Raw genomic sequence first — 14,690 nt, 5'->3', positions numbered from 1 at the left:
GACAAGTTTAACAGTTCATTAAATATAAAAGACATTCATTAGCTAATTACCAATTAGCCAATTGGCCTCCATTTCAAGTCAATAAGTGGCCAATTGTATATGCAGTCAGTTAATTGCTTTTATAATTGGCTACATAAAGTTGCTTTTTTCAACAAAACCAGGTTGGTCTTGTTGAAATTTGAACAAAATTATTTAGAGCATATTCAAACTGCTCCTCTTAAAATGTATAAACTTGGTTGATGAAATGAAATTCGGATTGTCAGAACACCAGGAGTAGAAGTTTATTAAGGTCATCCAACTCTGAGATTCTAAGATGACTTGGAATAAATTCTTTTTGAAATTACAATTAATTGTTTTTGATCAAAATTTTCAGAGAATCTGTGTCAACATAATGCCATTCTATTTATTTATTTATTACTGAAGTATAGTTGATTTACAATATTGTGTTAGTTTCAGGTGTCCAACAAGGTAATTCAGTTGTACATATATATGTATATACCTATATTCTTTCTTATTCTTTTCCATTATAATTCATTATAAGAACTATGAACATAGTTTCCTGTGGTATACAGTAAATCTTTCTTGGTAGTCTATTTTATATATGGCAGTATGCATGTATTAATCCCATATTCCCAATTTATCCCTCCCACTCTACCCCCGACAGAATGCTGTTTTAAGACCCAGAGGGATCCGGTAGAGAGGGAGGTGGGAGGGGGGATCGGGATGGGGAATACATGTAAATCCATGGCTAATTCATGTCAATGTATGACAAAAACCACTACAATATTGTAAAGTAATTAGCCTCCAACTAATAAAAATAAATGAAAAAATAAATAAATAAATAAATAAAATAAAAAGATAATGCTAAGTAACAATAATTATCAGAGACATAAATTCTGGTCTTAGGGTTGCATTTGCAATTTCTCCTGGCTTCTTGTGATCCACCTGCATATCAGGATATAATTTCAGAGTCCTGGTATCACTCCTAGGTCACCAGGAATTTCACTTATCCAAGCCACACCTTGACCCTGAACCTGGACAAAGACTGAAATCACCATGTACCTTACCCATTTGGGTTAAGGCAGAGGAAAAATATCAAGGGATAAACGTTGGTTAAAGTTAGCATGGGAGAATACAGAATTGAAAGAGAGGACTCCATAATGAAGGTTAAACCCCAGTTTTGCCTACTTGAGAGTCTTGTCTAGGGCTGGCAATGAGAGATTGTTAATTCACACAAAGAAATGGTAAAGGCAAAAATAGCCAGGTTAGCGCATTCTTTCCTACTGCTTTGCTTTGCAGTGGTTAGCTCAGAGGTTACTGCATCTGAAATGACTAGTGCTAAACATTTGCCAATAACAAGGATTACATCTTCAGCAGCAGCGCTAGTGAGTAAGATCTTAGACAGTTTATTTTGTTATTCCTTTATGATCGTCAGGAGAGGAATTGCCAATAAACAGTTTTAGAAAATGTCTTTGCTTTAAAGAAAAAAAATTACTGAGATGCAATCCAGTTTCAGTCCTAAGCCTAATTCTTTAGTAATGTATGGTTTGGTAGAGTTTAGGATTAAAATATATCGTTAGTCAGCTGATGGGCAACCAGGAGCCATTATTAGTACAGGTATAGTGGTCCTGATTGGTTTCAATCATAGGGTTGGAATGTGGTAGAAAAGGTGGCTGGGTTTCATTTTTAAAACTTTTTGCCTGTTATTTCTGCAGGTTAAATGCCTCTTGTAAAACAAATTTATAGGTATTACACCATAAGCCTGAGTGACTGAGCAATGAGAGGGAAAGAAAAAAAAAAAAAAAAAAAACCTTTATTGAGAATGAAGAAAGGGGAAGGAGTGAAGTGCATTAGGGAAGCATTAGGTGTTCAGACACATAAAGAGTCAGTCATAGAAATTTCACTAGGTGCTGAGTGTCTGCTATATGAAGGGAAATAAAGCTATACGTGTGGGGGTCCCTGAAACCCTACATGTTGCTGAACCTCTTGCAGACCTTACAAGGAACTTAGAAGCATAGTAAAACTTTTTAATAAAGTGCTTTGCCACTCCTGGGATTTCCTTATAATATAATAGATGATGCTATACAACCATCCGTCCGTGTCAGTAGACACCGTGTGTTAACAGGGCTCAGTGCTGCTTCAGGATGGACTTTCAGAGGTCACGCTTCCCAGTCACCTAGAAATTCACCCAGTCACCATCTCCTGTAATCCCATCAGCCTTGGTCAGGCTCGGAGGAGGAGAGAGACCCAAATGGAGTTTGGTCCCACAAGACCTTTGCATTAAGAACTGTGATGTAGTGACAAAAGGATTTCAGGTGCTTTCCAGGCTTCACAGGGTTCTTTTGATAAGAGTCACAGTGGTGATGCCACCCCTGAGGTGTACTCTAGGAACAGGGTTTTGACACCATTAGAATGAACGGCATTCACAACCTGCCCTGGAGGAGATTTCTGCAGATGACAGCAGACCCATCAATACAGTGACAGTCACCCCTACCTCTCTGTTTTCATCCATCACCATACATGGGCACTTTCAAACTTTACAAAGCACCTTAAATAAAACATTTTTAACTTCTAAGGAGGAAGAAAAGTGTTTCTTTCATCATGATTCAGCCAAATGCCAGTCGGGGGATTGGGGGAGTCTACTCGACTCTCTTTTCACACGTCATCCCTGTATCTTGCCAAAATATCATAGGAGATAGCTGGGTGATGCTTTTCCTCTTCATGAGTGTGACTTCACTGTTGACTTCATTCTTAGCAAAACAAGTCTGATGTGCTAACTAAAGCAAGGGGCTGCCTGTACTTCACATTTCAACCAACCATCCCTTCTCTCTCCCCATCACCTCCTCCCTCTCTTCCCCAGCAGGTTTCACCAGCAACGCAACAGATGCAGCCCACCCAGACAATACAGCCGCCCCAGCCCACAGGGGGGCGCCGGCGAAGGGTGGTGGATGAGGATCCTGACGAGAGGCGGCGGAAATTTTTGGAACGGAACCGGGCGGCCGCCACCCGCTGCAGACAGAAGAGGAAGGTCTGGGTGATGTCACTGGAAAAGAAAGCAGAAGAGCTCACCCAGACAAACATGCAGCTTCAGGTGCAGGCCACTGTCTCTTTCCCGGGACTCAAAGGCCCTGTGTACCATTGGCATTTCCTGGCCCGGCAGGCACTTGTTGATCTAAGCCACAGAGCGACTGCAGGCTTACTTCTCAGGCTTGGTTAATTCTTAGACGCTCTGCAAAACAAAACCACCATTCAGTTTTCAGTGCATCTGCTCTGAGGAGGGAGACCCTGACCAAGTTATAGGGCTGAGAGCAGAAGCTTTGGTCAGACAGAGGTTGAAACTCTTGTTCAGCACCTACTTGCAGTGTTAAATCTCTCTGGCTCTCAGTTTCCTCATCTGTAAAATGGGAATAATAATTTCATAAAGTTGTTGGGAGGAATAAATGAACTAATGGTCTGCAAAACTGTTTGCCCAATGCCTGGCACATAGTAAGTCTTCAACTGGAAGGCAGCCCTTTCTGTTCCCTGGGTGGGGCGGTTGCTTCAGCTTACACTAGATTGTCTATATTTTTGTTTCATGGAAGAAAAGTTTGTGTAAATTATTTTGCTTCATAAGAAAAAGCACATTTCTATCTCATTTTCAGACTTGACAAGATTTGAATCTTGCGTTATTTTTGCTTTCTCATGGGTGGCCCAATGAGGGACATTTCATAACAAGGCCAATTCTAAGAGCATTTGAGAAACTCTGGTACCTGGGGTTTTCCAGCAGGCTTCATGTCATACAAAAGATGAAATTCAGGGCATTGGTTCTCACACAGAAAGGAGGACACTGTTCACCAGCAGAAGAAAAAACCAAGTATTAGATATGTGACAAGCTGTCCAAGGATAAGAGTAAAATTGTAGATTAGAGCCCAGTGCTTCCAGGAGTAGAGATAATAGCTAAAGATGGAGAGAAGAGGGGAAAAAATGCCCAAAAGAGAGAGAGTCTGCTCCTCGGGAGTATCATAGGTCACCTTCACCCACTCCTACATCCTCTGTGGATCCTTAGAAAGGAGCAATTAGGGTGCCAAACCTCCAAAGCCTTTGCATGTTTAATTCCATTAAATGGAAATGACCTTAGGGCATCCAGTGTACAAATTGAAAGTGTACAAGAAAGTTTAGGTTATTCATGGACTGACTCTTGAAATTTATGGATGTTCACTCTCCGCCCCCCCCCCCTCAAATTTATCGTTCTTTTAATGATGGATGTGAAAAAGAAACTGGGAAACATACACAGTAGATATGGGGGAAGTCCCACTAGCTCGTACAAATCTTGGATAAAGGTGGAGACTCTATTCTTACCCTCTTCCCGGACCACCTACCCCCTTTTTCTAGTGTTAGGTCTGGCCTGAAGAGTTCCTGAGTGTCTGTACTCAATATTTGTTTGTTGAATAAATGAATGAGCTCCCCATCACTGGAGTGTCCAAGAACTAGCTGCCTGACTACTTGGCAAAGATGTGATTTAAGGGAATCAAGCCACAGAGTTTGGCTGAACACAGACATCTCTGAAGCCACTCTGACTTGAAAGTCTGTAATTCTAGAATCTGGCAGGCATAGTCATATGTGAGAAGCTTTTAGGTGGAATGTGGGTAGGCACTTTTAACATTAATAATCATCTTTTAATTTTTATGTGTATTGAAAAATGTAATCAGAACATCAAAACTTCAATTTCACAGATTATTTTTGGTCAGGGCCAGGCTAAATCATTAAAAAAATGAGTTAATTTGTACAAACATGTTAAGTAAATAAAAGTTCTGGTGAATGTGACCTAGCAAATATCACAGCAGTGGTTTTCTAATGACTGAAATGTGAGCATCCCTGGAATTTGCTACCAGTTCTGAGGTCTGCAAGAGGACCGTGAACGGGTGCAGGTTTTCTCAGTCTTGGCACTATTACCGAGAATAATAATAATCAATAATTCTTTGTTATCTCCTGTATATTGTACATATTTACCAATACCCTTGACCTCTACCCACTAGATATCAGTAGCACCCTCCACCCCACCCCTAAATTTTGACAACCAAAAAGCCTCTAGACATTGTCAAATATCCTCTGTGGGGGATTAAAATTACCCCTGATTGAGACCCACTGAGCTAGATGGAGGAGCCCTGAGTAGCCAGCTGACATGTAATTAGATGCTGAGAAATTTTATATCAATTTTAACTAAAATGAGTCCTTGCAGAACGACTCCAGGGTACTGACTGTCACCCTAGAGCCTGAAGACATGGGGCAGGGGGTTCATAGCAGAGAGCCAGGAAGAGGAAGGATGCTGGTTACTTTGAGGTCAGATGGGTTCACACCTTGACATAGGCATATATGTTTTAGTGTTTACTTAACCTATAAGGTATTAACATATAAGGTAAACATATCCTTTATGAGAACAGAATCTATTAATTATCACATTCTAAGAGCCAAAATGGCTAAGGATAAAAGATACTAGAAATCTAATCTCTGAAAACCAGAAAAAAATCTCATTCAACAGGCACCAATATTTTTGGCTGTTAAAGCAGTGCCTGAGAAAGGACAGTCTCTGAAAAGGCTGAGTTGTTGGTGTTTTCCAACCACTGCTTTGCTTCAGAGGGACAGAAACCACAAGAGTTCCATGTCTTCGGGGATGCTGAGAGCTCTGTATCAGGCCATGTGATGCTGGAGAGGAGATGCAGATTCTGCTACCTTTGAATGACCCCTCTCCCTCTCACTGGACCTTTGTCAAAAGAAAAAGGTGTCTCTCTTGAGGCTGATCCAGTGAGTCAAATTTTAAGTAAACAGAAATGGAAGGTGCTAAACAAACAAACTCTCGCCAAAAGGAATATCCAAGGTCTGGATGGCCAGCTGCCACCTTTGAGTTGTTTTCCAGCATAGAACCTTCTGGTTAGGCTGCAGAGCTTCAGATTGGAAAAATCAGAGCTGAGCAAACAAAATCAACTCCCAAACTTCATTTCCCTGTGTCACAACAAATCTCTGCCCAAGAGGTCAATGCAAGTAAAGGAATTGAGGGGAATATTAAAAACCACCAATTTTACATTTTATTTAGGAAGAAACTGAGGCCTGGAGGACATGAGAAGTCTTCCCGAAAGTCACACAACAAACAAGTAGTAGGATGAAGACCCAAGCAAGGCTTATTGACCTAACCCATTGCTCTGTGATCTTTCATTCTAGAAAGTTCTTAAACTATGAAAGAATCCACATTCTTTTCACTGAGAGAGTGGCTAAGATCAGTTCTAACTTCACCAACTGCTAATGTGGTACTCAGTGGATTGCTTGTGTTCAGTAGATGATATGGAAATCATCTGGTCGCCCATGGAAATAATTGCTTTTCTTTTTCAGTGCAAAGACACATGGCCTAAGTCGCTGCTGAAATTTTCGACACACAAGCCCGGGTTTGGGACTTGGCAAGAGAAAAGGCCAGATGGGAACTGTTGCTGTACAAATTGAAAGTCCTTTGTTTTAATGAACAAAACCTGACCTCAGTTAATCTATAAGGAAAAAAAAAAAAAAAAACAATGGGGCAGGGGGGCTATTTTGTAGGGATCATTTTGATAATTATGTTTTTGGCATGGACTACTGCTTACATCAAAAAGCATTCTGAGTTTATCATATTAACAAAATGACATCCCCCAAAGCCAAAAACTGAAAATGTAGTTACTAGGGACTTCTTGGAGTCCTTGTTTCAAGTACGTTACTATAGTGTTGAATGTCTCTATAGGGGTGCTACTTCATCCCAAGGCAACTTTATGGATTTAAGAACAGATTAATCTAACCACATCTATACTCTCACAGTCCCTATTTAAATAGCTAACCTTTTAAGTAACAAACCCAAACTGGCTTAGAAAAAAGACAAAAAAATTTAAAGGCTGATTTCAGCAGGAGAATCAATAATTAAAAAAGAAAGTGTTAGTCTCTCAGTCATGTCTGACTCTTTACGACCCCATGGACTATAGCCCACCAGGCTCCTCTGTCCATGGAATTCTCCAGGCAAGAATACTAAAGTGGGTAGCCTTTCCCTTCTCCAGGGGATCTTCCCAACCCAGGGATCAAACCCAGGTCTCCCGCGTTGCAGGCAGATTCTTTACTTTTGAGCCGTCTGGGAAGCCCCTCAATACTTATTATTAATATTTGCTCTTGCAAAGTGCTTATTTATGAAGACCTATAGTTATAACCTACACAGGGGAGTAAAAAAATTGGTGATTTGCCTCAGTTCATAAAGCAAGGTAATTCAGAATAAGAAAATGCCTGCAGAAGTCTTGTGCGTGTTTTTTTCTTAATTTCTGTACCAGAACTGTAGGCCACGTTTGATTTCTTTCATGCATTTTGAAACATTTGCTGTCTGAATGTTCTCTTCCAAAATGTATTCAAGGTGATTTCTAGTAATGTTACCTTGAAAAGAATTTTTGTTTAAAATGTAGTCTAGTGTTTGTGTATTTCCTACGTCATTTGGTCTATCAGTATAGAATATCTATCAGTACCTATCAATGTGGAATGATGATGCGTGTGCACAGTAAACTCTGCTTCCTCTAGGGCAGTAATTCTCAACCTTTCTTAACTCAGAGGCTCCCTTATGGAATCTGAGGAAGGCTCTAATAGACTCTCACAATGTACATGGGAGATATGGACTTAAAATTTTCCACAAAAGTGAAACCATAAATATTCCTTTGGAATCTGACCTAATAAGATGTGGAAGTAAAGGGGATGCTAGAACTGACTCCCTTAGGAAATATAAGACTTGATGTCTAAGCCCATTTGAGAATACCAAAAGCAGTTAATTAGTGATTTAAAAATCAAGATGGAGACCTTCATTAGATTATTAGGTAATTAGCATTCTCAATAGAAAGCAACACAGAAACATGGAATAAAAAACTGGGACTTCCCTAGAGATCAGTGGTTAAGGCTCCATGCTTCCACTGCAGGGGACACAGGTTCAATCCCAGGTCTGGGAAATAAGAATAAAAAACTATCTTACAGAAAGTAACTAGAAAACTAGTCCAATCACCTTGTTTTACACTAGGTTGGTGTAGCAACTGGGGAAGCCAAACCTTGTTATTCTCAACCCTCATTTGAGAGTTCCTTTTTCTGCTGGAAGTTCCCCCATGAATTTCTGTTGTTTTTATGGCCATTAGACTTTTATTTAGTCCTTCTCAGCATCATACTTATGTGTGCATGATATAAATGAGACAGAGGCTGATAGTTCTGTCTATGGAGAATATTAAGTGACATTCATTTTCCAATTATAACATAGCTAAATGATTATGTATTACATTAAGAAATATGTCCATATTCACATATATCTTTAAATGATGGTCAGTCATCACAGTGATTTTAAATAATGGCTAGTCATCTCCAGGTTGCTATATTTTTACAGACTGTCACTACCCCCAGGGCTTCAGTTTCTATACTTACAACATATTGGTTTATTAATAAAGTGCTTTGCTATCCATAGACAAAAATGCCTCTAAAATCATCACACTTCATTTTGAGGCCAAGTATATACACATTCATACATCTTAGTTTTCTTTTTCTCATTTTTTGTTCAGTTTTTATCTGTTTTGTTTTTAACCAAGGGTTGCCTTCTATTTGATGGTCTAAAAGTACCTTTCTTTTACACAAGCTATTTTAAGCAGAAGGAGACCTGGGAAAAGCAAGGAAGACTGTCTGAATTTAAATAAGCATAAAATCAGAGGGAAAAAAAATCATCCTTAAGGCTGAAATAAATTGTCCTATAAATAAAGTTGTCATATTGACCCCCAAAGTGACAAGGGTCACTTTTGGCTTTGACAGGGCCCATTATCAATCACACTTATTTGGAGGTGGAAGCACAGCTCACCTTCCTGAATGTTCTCAAATTTAAGAGCAATTTTCCTGTGAAATTAAGTGATGTGTTCATCATTCATGCTAACTTATCAGATAGGCATTCTTTTAAAATTTTTATTATAGTTACTTTACAGTGTTGTTAGTGTCACGTGTACGGCAGTGACTGTATTATACATATATGTATATCCATTCATTTTTAGATTCTTTTCCTGTGTAGGTTTTTACAGAATATTGAGTAGAGTTCCCTGTGCTATAAAGTAGGTCCTTATTAGTTATTTTGTATATAGTAGTGTATTTATGTTTATTCCAGTCTCCTAGTTGATTCCTCCCTCCACCCTTTCATCTGATAGACATTTCTATTTTGTTTAGTTCAGAAGAGAAAGAGAAAAGCCTTTGTAGATGAGATTTTTATTATTTTTTTATTAATGCTGGTCAACATCTGATTGCTTATAATGTATTTTGCAAATAAATTTGGAAATAGGAAGTATTCTTTGAAACAAGTTTCCAAAAAAAATTTTAATTAACTTCTAGAATTCCAAACTTACTTTCCTAGGTGATAAATACATGCCTGAAAAGCCAAGTTCATATTGAAAGTGTAGATACAACTTAATGACAGCAATGTTAAAACACCTTTTTCTGTGTGCATGCTTTTTTAAAGTCTCTTTCATGTGGCATATAATGCCTGGCAGCCACAAAGAACACTGGTCAAAGAGAGGGTAAAACGGCTTATGTGAGCTAGTGCTACATTTACAGTTTACTTTTACCAAGTGGAAGCACCTTGGAACAGTCTATCCTACATTTATACAGTTGTCTCTGGGTATCAGCAGGGTATTGGCTAGCCTCATAATCCAATTATGCTCAAGTCCCATAGTCAGCCCTCTGTATCTGTGGTTCTGCATCCTCAGATTCAGTCAACTGCTAATCATTTCGCACTCTATCTATGGAAAAATCCCCATAGTAGTAGACAACTGTGCTTGTAAACAATGGTGCCATGTACATTATTCCACAAATTATGAGCCCTGAACCTGTCTTTTAAAATTCCTACATAAATAAATAAATAAAATTACTACATAAAGTGGAGATGTGAGACACTTACCTAAGTCGATTTTTAAGATGCACACACAATCCATGATACCCTGATATTGAGGGGGAAAGGAGTTTATAGACTGAAATTAGCCAAACTAATTAATGAGCCAATCAAATTAATTCCATCATGGTCCTAAACTCTATTGTCCTTTGCCTGCCTGGACTAACCCGATTCCACTAGTAGAGGACCATCATTTGTGCCATATCCTTCCATGCCTTCTCCTAAGTGGCATCAGGCATAGGGACATGCTCTGTTGAATTGTAGCCTATTAAGAAATTATTTGAGGGAATCAGCTTATTCTGAGGGCATTTAAGTTTGAAGTCACTCATCCTGCCACACAATTCTTCCCAGTGTCTCACCTTCACTTTCTACTCATGATCAGTGTTAGCCTGTAAGGTAGCATGAAGATGATTGCTATGAGAGCTAAATTTACTGAATGCATAGTATATGCTTGACATTGCTCTGCGTATTTGCTTCTATTACCTCATTTAATCCCCACAACAACTCAAAGAACTTTCTACTATTTTCATCCCCATCCAAGGTTGTTGGAACTTAGCTGGGTTATGTTACCTGCCTAGAGTCACCCAGTCAGTGTAGAATGAAGAGTTCCCACCCAAGAAACTTTTCATAGAATTCAGCTCTTGATTGAAAACCTAGTCTCTTCAGAAAGCCCCTGGTAAACCTGAGGGACAAATTGAAGGCAAGCTACACATTTTCAGGTGAATCCTGTTGTATAATAATGGTATTAATGTCATTCAGATGTAGCAGAAGTGTACCAGTTCACTGTTGAAACTGCATGGGGCCCTTGGTTTGTCTTCTCTGGTCTTCTTAACATGATGCCGATCTGTCTCTTTCCAGAACGAAGTGTCCATGTTGAAGAATGAGGTGGCACAGCTGAAGCAGCTGTTGTTAACGCATAAAGACTGCCCCATAACAGCCATGCAGAAAGAATCACAAGGATATCTCAGTAAGTCATTGACTTTTTTGCTTTTTTTTTAAGTGTCCAGGTTTTTGCCACTAATTTCACATTGGATTTATTGAAAAAACAAAAGTAAAGCCGAGACTGCACACCTAGGCGGATAAGGTGCTAAAAGTCTTGAGCGGCTGCCAGACTACTGCACCAGGGGGAATCCTTCTTTTCTGACCCCTGTTCATCACCACGCCCACCACCTCTTGATCATTTATGGCTAGACGTTCCCTGGCATTTCATGTTGTAAAAATTCCACCAAATTCCAATTTTGCAGCCAGTAGGAGCCCAATTACCAGTGGGCTAGCAGTTTTTTATGGGCTGGGAAACAGGTTTCAGATGAATCATCTCCAGTGCCCTAGGATACACTGCATGTTATTTACTGGGCTGAAAAGCAAGTGAGCTTGTCTCAGTTTACCAGTAGGTAAAGTGGATCCCTTTATCTAGATCCCAAAATCAGCACCTGGAATATCAGTAGGTTCAATGCTAATTCAGTAGGGAACAGTGGGAGGAGTGGGGATTTACAGCTGAAGGTCATTTTCTTTTCAAATAATTTTTTAGATTGAGCAGCACAGATTCTCCCAGCACATGTGAGTATTTTTTCCACATTTGATATATGTATGGCTCTTTGAAAAGACAAGATAAGGACTTCACAGGCTGTGACTCAAACACTTACAGTCATGTTGCTGACCTGGAAGGCATGGCTTTATTGGTAGCTGTAAACTATGGGAAGGCATAGCTTTGCGACTGACAGTTGAAAGTTTTGAAATTAACCTCCCAGAGAAAATGCGTGAAACACTTCTATTTCTAGCAAACACCTAGCAATATTTTTGAATAGTCTCCAAGTCCACCCCAGGAAAGAGCTATATTGGTGTGTGTGTGTATGCTTTTTCCTAGGTCCAGAGAGTAGCCCTCCTGCAAGTCCCGCCCCCACATGCTCGCAGCAGCAGGTCATCCAGCATAACACCATCACCACTTCCTCGGCAGTCAGCGAGGTGGTAGGAAGCTCCACCCTCAGCCAGCTCACCACTCACAGAACAGACCTGAACCCCATCCTCTAAAATCTGTGGGTCACACCTTGCCTTCAAGAAGAGCTGTTGCATATCCTGCGTCCTTTCTTTTAAGGGCATTTTTAGAATTAACTCAGACCTGGAAGACTCCTCAGCCCTTCAAAGACTGGCTTTCATTTTTATAGTTATTATGGAAATGTTGTCTTTTATACTTAGTTATATAAGAAAAAAGGGAGTTATGCAATTAATAATCTATCAGCTTGGGAAATGCTTTGGTGCTTTTCTCCAATTTTCTGGTACCAGTTACTTGTTTATAAACTGAACTCTTTCTGTACATAGTCATGGTTTCATTCTTATCAGTCAAACCCTTTGCCTGAAGTGTTGAATCTTGTTAAACCGCAGCTTTTAGCCAAAATGAAGCGTACACAGATGTCCAGTAAACAGATTGCAAGGCGACTGGGGGGTGGAGTCTGATGACATCATAACTCGTGTTGAGTTTGTGTTATGATGTCACCAGAATGCCAGGTTAACATAGAACCTTTTCCACAACTGTTTCTCTTACTATTAAATAAGTATTAATAGAAGCTCCATTGATGTCCAAATAAAATCAGCAAGGATCTTGCCACTTCTCCTCCTCCTCTTGGTCCACTTCCTTGACTGCCCAATTTTCCTTTCCATTTCCACTTTTACCTGGGCTCCCTGTTGACTTTTTATTGTTACTTTCTTCTGTTTTATTTTTTCCCTTTAGCATTGCATGTAAAGAAGAAAATAATGTTTAAAGGAAAAAAAAAAAAAAGCTAATGTGGACCTAGCCATGGCTTCCCTTGCATGTGACCCACAGCTGGAGTTCATTCAACTCTTTCTTTTTACACAAGAGTAACCAGGAGATGTTTAATGTGCCTGATTTAATGTTTTTAATAATCAGAACAAATAAAAGGTGGCTTAGCCATAGGTGAAGCACTGTTGAATGCCAGCTGCGGAGACACTAGGGAAGGGAGCTTCATAAGCCTCAATTGTGAAAGTCCAAATTACGATGCAAGGCTATAACATCACACCCTCGAATTACAACTGGTTTATATGGCCTGTCTATAATGTTGAAAATCCATGTACTATGTAATAATGCAGAAGGGCTCTATTCACTACACGGATTACATTGTTCAGTCATCAGCTGCTAATAGCCTAAGATTTATTATTGTTTTTTTCCTTAAGCCTATGGAACCATCTTTGCTGTTCTGGTGGGTGAAAGTAGACAAACTGCTGGAGGAACAAAGAGAGAAAGAAAACCTCATGTTTCCTTAGAGCTGCTCTCAGCCCTTCCACCACAGCTAAAGCACTCTTTAGCTATTGAAAGAATCCCCTGGATATGGCTATTCCACTCTTCTGCATAATCCTGGTTTATATTTTCAGCAACTTTTCTGGACTTTCCCATTATAAAAAGCAGACAGTTGTGCCTCCTTGAAGCAAGCCATTTTACTTGGTGAAGGTTTTCATATCACAACTCACAAGTAATGGGGCTAATGTTTCTCTCTAGTGGTTAGGCAGGTGCTGGTGTTTCATCTCTATGTGAATGCTTGACCTCCAAACGAGTGTGTGTGTGTGTGTGTGTGTGTGTGTGTGTGTGTGAGAGAGAGAGAGAGAGAGAAAGAGAGAGAGAGAGGGAGACAGAGACAGAGAGAGGGGAAGATTATGGGATTTAAAAGAACAGTATTTTACAAAAGGTGTAGCTTTTTTAAGAGTTCAGAATAGGGAAGGATGTGATTTTTTTTCTCTCACTATAGTATAATAATCTATTTTGGAGAAAAAAAAGAAAATATAAGGGTCATGAAGCATGGTTTTTATAACTAGCTTTAGTTTTATCTAATAACTTGCTTTTTAAATCAATATTTATCAACAATCTTTTCACGTATGCAGTGCTTTCAAAAAGAAAGTTTTGAGTTTCCAGGAAAACTCATAACTTAGATATATGATCTAAAAAAAATCAAAACAAAAACAAAAGCAAAAAAAAAAGAGAGAAAAGAGAAAAAAAGAAAAAAATGCAAATGAGAAAAGGATTTTCTATTATATTTTAGACAAACATATCATTTTTAAGTATTTTAAATACTGAATTCATGGTTGTTTTATTTTGTTTTGAATCCCAGCAGGAATAGCTGAATGGTTTAACCAAACTGGCTTCCTAAGAAGTTTAAGATTTAGCTCAAAAAGCAGTTAATATCCTTATCTCTATTTTGAAATCAAAAATAATTTTTTTCTAAACTCCTTCCTAGGACCATTTAGGTGTCCCCCTAAAAAGGAGAAAGAGCTCATTGAAATATTTGTTTGGGTTTTTTAATTTTTATTTTATTTTTGTTTTGCTTTAAGTGAAAAATATTTTCTTTCTTTCCTGCATGCATAGCACTTAATGAAATGGATTTTTAAAAAATCCACTGGTGATATCAGAATGTCCAAGGAGTGGGCTGTCACTAAAATTATGGTTTATTTTACTTCTGTTCCACCTCTTAATTGAAATATTTAGTTGTGAAACCGAAAGCCTCTGCAGTTAAGAACTTGCCTGAGTTTTCTTAATTCAGCAACTTGACAGTTTGACTGATGTGCATTATGGATAGCTCAATTATGTCTGTTTTTTATGCTAAGTAGGCAAACCAACCACACACACGTTAGCAAACGGGCCTCAACGTATAATTAGAATACACTGTCTTCTTGTTATACTCAGGGCCTTTAGGTGTGTTCATTAGCGGTGTGGAAATAGATTAAATGGAAGATGCCAGTGAGTTGTCAGTGCTTC

At 39.0% G+C, this 14,690-nt stretch overlaps 1 protein-coding gene across 1 annotated transcript in view; it reads left to right on the top strand.

Annotated features, from left to right (window-relative positions):
• The window catches only part of CREB5 (cAMP responsive element binding protein 5), a 426,112-nt gene extending 412,986 nt beyond the window's left edge, over positions 1 to 13,126 (top strand). The window contains exons 9-11 of the mRNA XM_061165457.1: positions 2,864 to 3,091; positions 10,790 to 10,898; positions 11,796 to 13,126. Of these exons, the coding sequence (XP_061021440.1) occupies positions 2,864 to 3,091; positions 10,790 to 10,898; positions 11,796 to 11,959 (501 nt within the window). The 3' untranslated portion in view covers positions 11,960 to 13,126. The remainder of the gene's footprint in view (positions 1 to 2,863; positions 3,092 to 10,789; positions 10,899 to 11,795) is intronic.
• The last annotated feature ends 1,564 nt before the right edge of the window (positions 13,127 to 14,690 follow it).

This window comes from Dama dama, chromosome 18 (genome assembly GCF_033118175.1).
Source record: "Dama dama isolate Ldn47 chromosome 18, ASM3311817v1, whole genome shotgun sequence".
Lineage (NCBI taxonomy): Eukaryota > Metazoa > Chordata > Mammalia > Artiodactyla > Cervidae > Dama > Dama dama.
This window is presented reverse-complemented; position numbering and strand designations above follow the sequence as displayed.